General features: G+C 38.7%; 1 protein-coding gene across 5 annotated transcripts in view; it reads right to left on the reverse strand.

The window, feature by feature from the left end:
• Window positions 1-1,140: 1,140 nt before the first annotated feature.
• Window positions 1,141-11,756, reverse strand: part of TAB3 (TGF-beta activated kinase 1 (MAP3K7) binding protein 3) — a 41,139-nt gene continuing 30,523 nt past the window's right edge. For 4 of the 5 annotated variants that reach the window (XM_027688893.1, XM_027688890.1, XM_027688891.1 and 1 more), the window contains 4 exons: window positions 9,648-9,808; window positions 7,276-7,369; window positions 5,637-5,720; window positions 1,141-2,649 (listed from right to left, as the gene is read on the reverse strand). In XM_027688893.1, coding sequence (XP_027544694.1) covers window positions 2,501-2,649; window positions 5,637-5,720; window positions 7,276-7,369; window positions 9,648-9,808 — 488 coding nt within the window. In that variant the 3' untranslated portion in view covers window positions 1,141-2,500. Of the gene's footprint in view, window positions 2,650-5,636; window positions 5,721-7,275; window positions 7,370-9,636; window positions 9,809-11,756 lie in introns of all 5 variants that reach the window. The other variant, XR_003535083.1, reaches the window with a different exon arrangement.

Genomic DNA, 11,756 nt, shown 5'->3' on the forward strand with positions numbered 1-11,756 from the left:
GCTTGCTCACTCTTCCAAAAAATATCTTGCTGTCATGGCAGCCCTTCCTTCTCTTCCTCTGGTGAAGCTGGACTAAGATTTGCAAGTCTCCACATATGGTTATTGCAGCTCAAAAGTAGCATCTATTCTGTCTGAAAATGGCACAACTATATTTTTGCTTGACGCACCTACTCTCATTTGCTGACTGTCACTTCAGTTGCTATCTTTTTGTAATTCCAGCAAAAACAAATGGTTCTAGAACTTCAACAGAAGTACAAATGAACATAAAACTGAAATAAAACAAAGGCAAAGGCATCAGGATGGAAAAGTCATGAAGTTACTGGTATTGTTTTGGGTAATTCATTATACAGCTGATAACAGCAATGCTTCTGGCTCATCTGTTTTCTCTCAGTTTTGTCAGACTGCCCACTGACATGCACAAAATTGGTATTTGCCTTCTGATTTCATTTGACAGTAATTATTTTACTGCTTTTCACATGTGATGAGCTCCCCCCCAGAATTACAAATCATTAGGAAGGAAGGAAAGCTATCTCTGATGCCTTTGACTTTGTTTTGCTCATCAGTGGTGCACACTGATTGCTGGATCTCTCTTAGCTTATTTAAAATTATCCTGAAGATTTAATTAGTGCAAGAACATATTGAAAAATGCCAGATAAAATATTGGTTCCTCTTCCAAGATCAACAGTTTGGTTCTTACTGTTGTCTTTATAGACTGTGGGGAGAGAAGACACCAGATTGAGCAATGCAGTCAAGATGAGTTTTCCTCCACCCACCCCTTGGCAAATACTGCTTTATTTAAAATAAGGATTCAGACACATGATTGTTCTACCACAGCTTAACATGTTATCACACATCAAGTGAACTGTGGTAATTGACCATATGGATGTGGCTGCCATGAACTAAGAACAGCTTAAAAGGTAGTAATTTAAAACTCCCCCGGCAAGGTTTAGCTGGCAAACTTCGCCTTATGGGCGGAAAGTCAATTACCATAACTCAGCTGAGGTGCTTGGTCACGTCTGAATTGTGATGAAGTTACACCATAAAAACTCAAATGCACTGTACCAGCCTCTGACCAGTACACAGGAACATCCCACTCAGTCACACAGTTGTGTCACAATCATTCAGCTGCCCAAACCCAAGTTCGAGTTCACAAGTATCGAGTGTTTTATTACAGCAACCTGAAGCATTCAAACAGATTGAACATCACCTTTATAATACAGTATATCATATGCAGAAAAGTACCAATATGATTTTCTGTTGCAAGTCTCGTGTTCTTCAACCTACGACAAGTAATTCCTGACCACAATAAAGAGAATGCAGTGTGTAATTTTTCAGGATCTGGCATCTGCTATTTTGTACAGGCTGGTTTATTACCAATGTGCAAATAAATCTTTACTGAAGAGCTGATTAATTATTTTTCAGCTAACTTTGATCTGGGGCACAAAGTACCTTCTGTGCTGTAAACATCAAGAATTCTTCACAAATTGGAGGCTGAAAAGGCCTAAGGAACTCTTAGGTACAAACTCTTCTCATACACAACCATGGCTGAGCTCAAGTCTTCCAAACACAATTTGGAGTAGCCTGTGTTTGGCATATGTCCCCGTGCTGTTATACAGCACAGGCTTAGAAGATTGTTGTATATAAAAGCATACTTTTAGCTTTGAAACACGACGGCCCAATGAAAGCATGCAGCAGTATTTTCATCTGTAATGTGGTAGAATTCATTCTCAGTTTATTACCAGTGTTGACACAGCCAGGTGAGCACTGTACAAGCAAACAGGATTGTAAAAAATTACCTCTGATTAAACTCTCTGTAACACTCATACGGTTTCTCATTTAGTCACCTCAGGTTACTATTTCAAACAGCAATTTTTTGTAGACATAAGTTACCCTGAAAAAAAGCAGCAATTACAAATACCCTTCTCCTTGTTTTTTTTTTTGTTTTGTTTAAACATTGCAAAATTTATCATTGCATTTACCTGTCTTCTTTTTCAGTAGCTTACAATCTAGAAGCACAGGGAGCCTTTGTTTTCCAGCTAGCTGGGGCCAGGATAAGTCAGCTCTGGCTCTTCAGTTTTTCTGGTTAAGTGTAACACTTCACACCATTACTAAGAGTCCTATAATTTTTTTTTAAAAAACAGTAGTTTTGGGTTGGTTTTTTTTTCAGAGCCACTAAGCAGTAACTATAACCACAGGACGAAACACCAGTAGTTATTTGCTTTCCTGCATACATTCTTCTCAAAATTAATCCTTGTACATTTTCAGGTTTCATTTTCTGCTCCGCTCACTGCAATGGGAAAGAATTTAACCCTTAATTTATTTATCTTTTAGTGTAGCAGAAGCAGAAACATCTTAACACATTATTCCCACCCCTTGCAATATGAAGATTGTTGACTGGCAAAGGCCGGGCAGATGGACTGAAAGGTTCCCCATGTTTCCTTCTCCTACAGCTGTCGGCTTGAGAGCCTGTTTTCAACCCAACGCAGCCACTTCCTGAATTTCAGGTGTATCGTGGCATCTCACACTGTTCACAGCGATTCAGTGCTGGGTGATTTAGAAAGGTGCAGCTACCACAATTCCATGGAGCCCCTTCAAAGTCTTCATCTCTTGGCTGAGTCCGTGGAGTCTGTTTGGAGCTATTTTGATGCTCTAAAGAAAAGCCAAAAGAAAACATCTTATTTCAGAAGAGAAGGATTATTGTCAAGATCATACTTCTGGTTGGTCACCTAATTAAACAGTCTATTTTAAAATGAACATGGAAACCTTAACATTAAAAGTCTTTTCCCAAAGCACTTCTAATTCAGTTTCTGAAATCCGAATATTTAAAGTATTTCACTTCTGTAAAGAGTCACTTAACCATAACATCTTAAAAACAAAAAGAGCACTCACCACTGCTGGGTCACTGATACTGCTCAAGGTTTACTGGCTTAAAACATACAAAGTTTGTTATGGGCACTGCAACACCAACCTGTTAAGGAATGACTTCACAGGTTTACATAGAGCAGTCTATTACAAATTTTAAATTCCAATAGCCCTACTTTACCTGAAGAGAAAAACTACTTCTAACTTAGATTCTTCAAATAGTCTGATAGATGACACTTTTTCTGCATCTTTTCTAGCATTTACCCAGGCTGAAAAAAATACAATATAAAAATAAAAAGATAGGCCTGTTTCAAAATAAGACAACTACTTTTCTTCCTCATGGCTTTGCAGCAGGAATGTGTGTATGGGAAGCAGCATTTAAGTCTGCTTTCACTCATAAAATCGGCATGTATGCAAATCATACACGAGATCTTAGTCCACAGAAAGACTTGGTTTTCCACATCTCCTACCACCACTTCAAGACCTCAGGTTATCTACTAAAAGTGACAAATACTCCCAGGACATGGGAGCACAATGTTGCACAAAATGTTAACATTCAAAACAAAATTAACGCATACCTAGAAGGTAAGGTTAAGACACCCATGTGCTAAACAAACACCTGTAGAGCAGCTTTATTATTAAAAGAGAACTTATGTATAACAAAGGCCTGCAATTTGCAGCTGCACACAAAGAGCACATGTTGCTGCCCCATCTGCTAAAAACGCAGCAGACAGCTGATGACAACCTCAGTGCAAATAGTACTTAGGTTGGTCTTGATGCCTCAGAGCTTTTTGGATTTTTTTTTTTAACTTCTGTAGATTTTAGTAGTAGTTGTGTAGTAAGACAAAGGAAATAAAAGTGACCTCCTCACTTAGATGTAAGCACTCTCCAGCCCAGACGCTGTGCAGTCACATTAACAGTGCTTGACCTCAAACTCCTCCTAAGCAAGGGGCAGTGTGGGCACTTGACTGGCCAGATGGCAGCACAGAGCAGACCCTTGTCTGCCCGCCCACCTTCAACAGCTGAATGTTAAAGAATACTTACTATGTATGTAAGAAAAAAAAATCATTTTTTAATGTCATCATGTTAAAAGCCAAACTCAGAATACAACAGGCCAGACCTAAAACTGATCTCTAATAAGCTGACAGGCAAAACTGGGAAGGTAGTTGTACAAATCCTTACAAGGCATTATCTTTCCAACTGCCAATTACAAATAATTTAATGCAGGTATTACACATCAGCTTGTTTTGAAATAAATCAAATAGGCTAGTGTGGTAAGAGAATCCCTTCAAGCATCACAGAGTAACAGTTCCTTAAATCAACCACATGATCTCTGCAATCTACCACGAATCCAGGCGCTGCCTTCACACCATGGCTCACCTCCTGGTCTCCCACCTTTCCTGGACACTACCACCAATGCAAGTAACTCATCCCAGTATTATCTTTTCTGTGAACCACAAAGAGCAGTTCTGGGTCTTTTCTTTCTTTCAAAATTTCCACACAGTAATAATTTTATTTCATTGAGAGGTAAAATACTTGCTTCAAAAGAGGGGGAAAGTTTTGTTACATGAATTCAAAATTCAATTACAGAAACCTCTGAGAGGTGCTTATCACCAACCAGAACTTATTTACAAAATTCTTAGTGTCAAGAAGTCTATATAATTACCGATTCAGAAGAGCTACTTCTTTTCCACTAACAAGTGCAGTACATGCTAGTTACAGTAAGAGGAGACACAATACTATGAACCTTATCACACAACATTTTCAGAGGAAAGAAAGCTTTTTCTCTGTGTCAGTATAGGATCCCAGACTGGCTATTTCAGCAGAAAGATACAAGGTGTCTAAAAACTTCCACTAATATTTGAAACCATTCTTTTAACAGATTTCAGGAAGAAAAATGTAGGTCAAAAAATATCTGAGACAAAGGTAGGGTTCTGATCTGAAATCACCACTAAACAGAGTTGAATTTATTAGAGAGCTACACAGCGACTGTGTGTCTGCTTGGGATGTGTTGAGTCACTCTGGCACGTACTGACTGAATCTCCACTGGACAAGAAGTGAGACTAAATTACGTAGCTCTTATGCTTACATAAAACTTAAGTGTCCTGAGCTGGATATGAATCCTGATACTACATAATTAGCACTGAAAATTAATGAACCTATACAAGTGGGACACTCATCTCTTTTGACCAATGTGAGGAAGTGTCCTCCTTGGTCCTTAAAATATCTGAAGCTCTTGCTGTGCTAAAACTTCAGGGCTACTGTGAAATTCATACTGTGCACAAAAATATAGGTACAAAGTGAGACCAGGCAAGGTGAAATATAATTAAGAATATAAACAAAAATTTAAGAAGCTGCTGTGATGAACTAAACTTGTATAAAAGACTCCAATTAAACTATAAAATCCTAACAACATATTAGAGGACAACTAAACAAACCTGACATAGAGCTTTTAACCTAGAAGTATTTAAAAAAGAAAAACATTAGGAAGCTCAAGTAAACACGTAAAAATTTGTATATTTTCAACTCTTTTTCTAATAGTGAATAACAGTATTTACAGTCAAGGTTTTAACAGAACATTCATTTGCAACAATCTGTCTGAGGAAAACAAGTTGTTGTCAAGATTAGTGCACTTTTATATAAGTGTTCTGGTTTGATTTATATAGAAAGAAAACTTAAATAAGTAGAATTACTTCCTGTCACCACAGGGATTTTTTTAAAAACAAATTCTCTCAATGCAGATTAGGTAACTGGATGCATGTTTGTTAACCTACCCTTTTTATATGGCTTTGGTGGCACAACGGGACCAGGCTCTATGTTATCATAGAAGTTACACGTGGCTTTCGGATCAAAGTTTCCTGTCAGAAAAGTAAGAAAGTGTAACTTGAAGGTTATTTGAATTCCTATGCCCATGATATGAACATCTAGAGGCTTCTGATTTTATACATCTTTTCATTATGACATTATATCTTAGCTTTTTCACAAGTTTTGACACATATTTTCAGTTTTGTGTCAATCCTAGTAATTTTTAGCAGGGTAATCCCATATTGAAGAATCAGCTCCAGCTCAACGTTTTGTACTGCTCTGTGAAATGTAAATCTTTCTATAAGATACTTCCTTGATAAAAAAGGAAGACTGTGCACATCCTAATCTATTTGATTCTATTTATGACAAGTTTCTGTTGCAAAAAAGATTTTTGAAGACCTAAGTAGATTTTTGTTTGCCAACTTGTTGGTTGCAACCTGCAGTTCTGTTCAGTATTACTTGGCCACAGCCTCTGTCAGCAAGAAGTTTAAATTTTAAGTAAAGGATCTTCACAAAGGAGTAATTTTTTTTTAATATGATCTTGACAAAGTCACCACTTTCTTGGTAACGTAATTTAACTTGACCAACAGAAATACTAGCAAGTCAAGTTTATTAAGTTGCAACTGAAAAAAACCCCACCTTTTAGAGGTAAGTTGTCACTGCTAAGACAAATTGAAAAAAACTCCCAAGTATTCACATTTAAGCACATACCATATGAGAATCATAGGATCATTTAGGTTGCAAAGGACCTCTAAGATCACTGAGTCCAACCATTACCCCAGCACTGCCAAGTCCAGCAACAAACCATGTTCCCAAGCACCACATCAATGGGATTTTTAAATACCTCCAGGAATGGCAACTCCACCACTTTCCTGGAGAGCCTGTTCCAGTGCTTGACAATGCTCTCCCAGAAGACATTTTCCCTAATATTTAAACTAAACCTTCCCTGACACAACTTGAAGCCATTCCCTCTCATCCTGTCACTTGTTACTTGGGAGAAGAGACCAACCCCCAGCTGGATACAGCCTCCTTTTGGGTAGTTGTAGTGAGCAACAGAATCTCCCAAGCCTCCTTTCCTCCAGGCTAAACACCCCCAGCTCCCTCAGTCCCTCCTCACACGACTTGTGCTCCAGACCCTTCACCAGCTCCACTGCCCCTCTCTGGACATGTTGTAGCACCTCAGTGTCTTTCTTGCAGTGAGGGGCCCAAAACTGAACACAGGATTCAAGGTGTGGCCTCATCAGTGCCGTGTACAGAGGGACAATCATTGTCCTGGTCCTGCTGGCCACACTAGTGCTGATAAAGGCCAGGATGTCATTCGTCTTCTTGGCCACCTGGGCACACTGCTGGCTCATGTTCAGCCACTGTCAACCAGCACCTCCAGGTCCTTTTCCTCTGGGCAGCTTTCCAGTCACTCTTCCCCCAGCCTGGATTGTTGTGACTGAAGTGCAGGACCCAGGACTTGGTCTTTTTGAACCTCCCACTACTGACCTCATCCCATTGCTCCAGTCTGTCCAGATCCCTCTGCAGAGCCTTCCTGCCTTCCAGCAGATCAACATTCCTGACCATATTCAAATTATCTTTTTTAAAAAAGTATCAAGTCAATACCTCTAGATTGAAGGAGATCAACTTCTTTCAGTGTACAGTCAACATTTATTTGGAGTTGTCTGTTGAGGCTTCTCAATCTGGTCATTTCCTCAGGCTAGAAGGAAACAACCCAAAATAGTCATTGTGGGAAAATCAGCATCTTATTTGAAACAGAAATAACATTGCTATATCTTTGTTAACAGCTTTATTAGAAACTGAGTATAGATAAGGCACTGAAAAAAGCCAATTTGCCTTCAAAAAAAACATTCCTCTATTGGCATGTGAGGAGGAAAACAAACAAGTTACTTAACACTAAAATTGGTTAGTAAGACAACATAGCTGAGATCAAGTTTATAAAACCACACACCTTATAAAACTCTATAAATTGATGGCTTGCTACCTGAGTTTGCATCAAGATGATTAGAAAACAGAATACAAGCTGCAGCCCATCTTAAGTATTACTTGATTAAAACTAAGGTCAAAAGTTTATTTATTTGCATCACCCCAAGGAGCTTCAACAAGCCAAACCTTCTAGCTCAGTATATTTAAGTCATTTGATGCTGAAGGATGGTAATTATCCTTAACAGTAATCAGTTAAGTCCATATATTTACATATCATTAAGAACCCCTAAGTAACTGGAATATAAAGCATTCTTAATACTAGCAGCACTGATTACTAACACATATGTAGGAACAACTATCTTATCCCAGGATGCATTCTGGCATCAGAGTCACAAAATCATAGAATGTCTGAAGTTGAAAGGAACCTCTGGAGGACACCTGGTCCAACCCCTCTGCAAAGTCTCCAACCAGACTTTGTGCCACTGACAACCACACTCTTGGCCTGGCTGTTCATCCAGTTTTCAATCAACCTCACTGCTCACCTAGACCACACTTCATCAGCTTCTCTATTAAGATCTTATAGGAGACAATGTTGAAAGCCTTACCAAAGTCTAGACAGACAATAATCACTGCCTATCTAGGTTATCAGGACAGACTTTTCATCCTAGAAGTTTATCAAATTAGGCAAGCTTGACTTCACCATGGTGAATCCATGCTGATCACTTTCTTGTCCTTCACATGCCTGGGAATGGTCTGCAGGATTAGCTGCTCAATCACATTCCCAAGGATCAAGGTAAGGCTGACCAGTCTGTAGTCCCCTGGGTCTTACCCTTCTTGAGAACAGAAGTACTATTTGCTCTCCTCTAGGCTTCAGGCACTTTCCCACACACCATTAATCAATCAAAGATTATCTAGAGTGGCCTTGCAATGACATCTGCCAGCTCCCTCAGCACTCATGGGTGCATCTCATCCAGGATTATGACTTCATGTATGTCTGCTTTGCTTAAGTATTCCCTGACCTGATTCTCTTCACTAAGGGTATACCTTCTCTGCTTCACACTTTTCCCAGAGTCTCTGGGACTTGGGATTCCTGAAGGACTGTAAAGACTGAGGTAAGGAAGTCATTCAGTATCTCAAGCCTTTTCCATGTTCTATGTAACCAGGTCCCCCATCTTTATGAGCCATGTTTTCACTGGGCTTCCTGTAACAGAAGCCCTTCCTTTTGTCTTTGACATCCCATGCCAGATCCAACTCCAGCTGGGCTTTGGCTTTCCCTACCTCATCCCTGCACACTCAGTGCCTCTGCATTTCTCCCAAGGATATACTTGCCAAATGCTGCTCTGACACAGATGAGACACACAGCAGCCACAGTAGTTAAGCAGCCAACAGCCCCTACTGTGCCTTCCAGCCCACACCTGTGTGCACTGCTTATGTCAACACAGTGAGTAAGTCTGAGCTGATTTGGTTAACAACTGCACACAGTGGAAGCTGGTTTTCAGCCACATGAACTCTCTTATCAGAGCCATACAGTTGTTTGAGCTAGAGTCACTTGCAGGTGGAAGTCACACAGATAAGAAGAATCAACAAGGAAAATAGGAGAGGGATTGGCCAACTATTTGAGCCAACACTGCCACTGAGAAGCTACTTGGCACATCCTGCACATACCAGATGAGATGCAACTACTCCAACAAATAAAATACCTTTAAAAAAAAGTTAAGCCCTCCTGCATGAACACCAAGCACTATATGGCTCAGGATCATTGAGTAGACTCGGATATACTTCTAAAGGTTGTTAGGAAAGCAACTATATTCAGTTCTGTGGTCCACAAAAGCACATGCACACAACTTTCAGAAGTTCTGTTGTGAACACTAAGAAAGCTGGACACGTTTCATAAATTACAAGAACTACCTTATGGCAAGTCAAGAACTTACAATTAATTATCACCAAAATCTCAAGATTTTATACTCAAAAGTTTTTGTACAGTACTTTACTTAATTAGAAAATAAAAAATAAATCTGTATGTTGAATTAAAATACTAACAAATTGCTTACTGTTGGAATTGCAGTTGTACAGCTCACTCTTCGAAGCCGCCTCTGCATTAGATCATGCTCCATACCATTGACTTCGGTTTTCAGGCGTTCAAGCTCTTCTTTCTCAATCTTCAGTTCCTTTGCTAATCTCTCCATCCTTGCTCGTTGATGTAACAGCAAGGCTAATGTTTTACATTGATGAAATAGTTACTAAAACATAAAAACCTTGAAAACTGAATTCTTAACTTATGCGTAAGATTCATGAGTGACCTTTCTGGGAAAAAAAAGTGATTGCAAACATGCAGCCAAGTATCAGTGTGAAGATGCTTTCATGCCAAATGAACTACAATTTAGAACACAGTTCTTCCAGAATTAAAAACACATTTTTAGACAGTAACTTGAAGTTGATATTACCATTTTGGTCAAAGCTTCTTTTTTTGCATTTGGTCTTTCTCGTCTCAAAAATACAAAGGCACCTGTACAAGGAGACAGCTTCTCAGGATGAAACAGCAATCTAGTCATTTTAATACTCAACTGACAAAAAAAATAATAAAAATACCAGAGGTAAGATCAGAAGGTAACACACACTTCATACCTGCTGCTCAACAGCAGCTGATACACCAGCCTTGAGACATCAGCCAAATGTCAGTCCTGAATTGTTTTTTTTCCACTGCTATCACAGAGTATGCTATAGCAACTTTAAGTAGTCTTAGCTTTTCAGGAATACTGAAATACTCAATACTTTAAGTTCCCCAGAGTTCAAAGGCAAAACTATAGAACTTCAACAAAATAGCCTAGAGAATCCAGGAAATAAAAAGTGGGATCAGCTTAGGTGCTTCAAACTCTAATTCTACAACAGAGCTGATTCCTCTCACCTCTCTCTGTTGTTAGTCATGCTCTCATTTTTGTCTTGGTACTGAAATTTATGATTGTCACAAGTTGATGTTGGACTCCCAGAGAACCAAAGAAAGAATTCTGACTACCTAAAAGATAATACTCAGTTTCCTCAGGAAGAGCATTTCTCAGTATTTCATCATGGTGTAGAACTGGCCAAGTTACTGTGATGCTTAATCCTTTCTGATCTGGCTGGTTTTACCTGATTGAAGTCTGCTAGGATAGAGAAAAATAAGACATTTGATGTGGGTATTCAGACAAACAAGCTGCTCATGTAACAATGTTCCAGCAAACTGTTCAAAATAAAGATGTTGTTGAACCTGCAAAATGCAATTTTATAAAAGGCCCTAGCCAGCACTTGTTCTTTTCTTCACTCCTATCCAACAAAGGCAAAGTACATAATATCTCAAGAGTATTTGCATGTGAGCTAAAAAGAAGTTAGAAAAATAAACAACATGACACAACTTACAGCAGAACAAAAAAAAACCTCAACCAGGAGCATTGAAATAGGGTTTTTTTTATCAGATGTCAGTATTCTGCACAAAAAAGTAGCACTATACTTTGGATTTTGTATGGATCCACCAATTCACAGCCAAAGAATAAACACTGAATGTCCCATCCAGGAATAACATCAGGTGTTTTTATACTACAGGCACCAGTACTACTGAACAAAATTGTTCTCTCCTTTTTAAAGTAGCATAGTCATGCAAACAGAATTAAGAAAAGACAGTGCAGATACCAGGCTGTGTGATTTTCCACTATTATTACCAAACCTTGTCTTTGTGTGATTCCTCCAACTTAACATGGTATGACTACATTTCATAGCTTCACATTATACTCTCAAAGTACAACTCAAACATGACTCATACTACAGAGAAACAGTACAAGTACAGAGAGCAGAAGGAATTTTTAGGTAACGCTTTTCACAATGGTTCGCATTAAAGAGAAAATTAAACCAACTTGTTCTATGTATTAAGCTGTTAAATATACTCTTCTTTAGGATTCCTTTTGTTGCAGTAAGGAATATAATGTTTATTCTTCTACAATTTCTTTCTGTCAAGAGTTCACAGTGCAGCAATACCAAAAGCTCTGGTAGGTATTGCCACAAATGCAAATGCCCCAAAAAATATACACTAACTAATTCTATTTGGTTTGTTTTTCAAATACAAAAAACTAGTCAAAGACACAAAGGTAAAACCAGATTTCTACATTTCAGAATATGTTTTTCAAAGCTAT

The sequence above is a fragment of the Neopelma chrysocephalum genome, unplaced genomic scaffold (assembly GCF_003984885.1).
Source record: "Neopelma chrysocephalum unplaced genomic scaffold, ASM398488v2 Primary Assembly neopelma1_76, whole genome shotgun sequence".
Classification (NCBI taxonomy): Eukaryota; Metazoa; Chordata; class Aves; order Passeriformes; family Pipridae; genus Neopelma; species Neopelma chrysocephalum.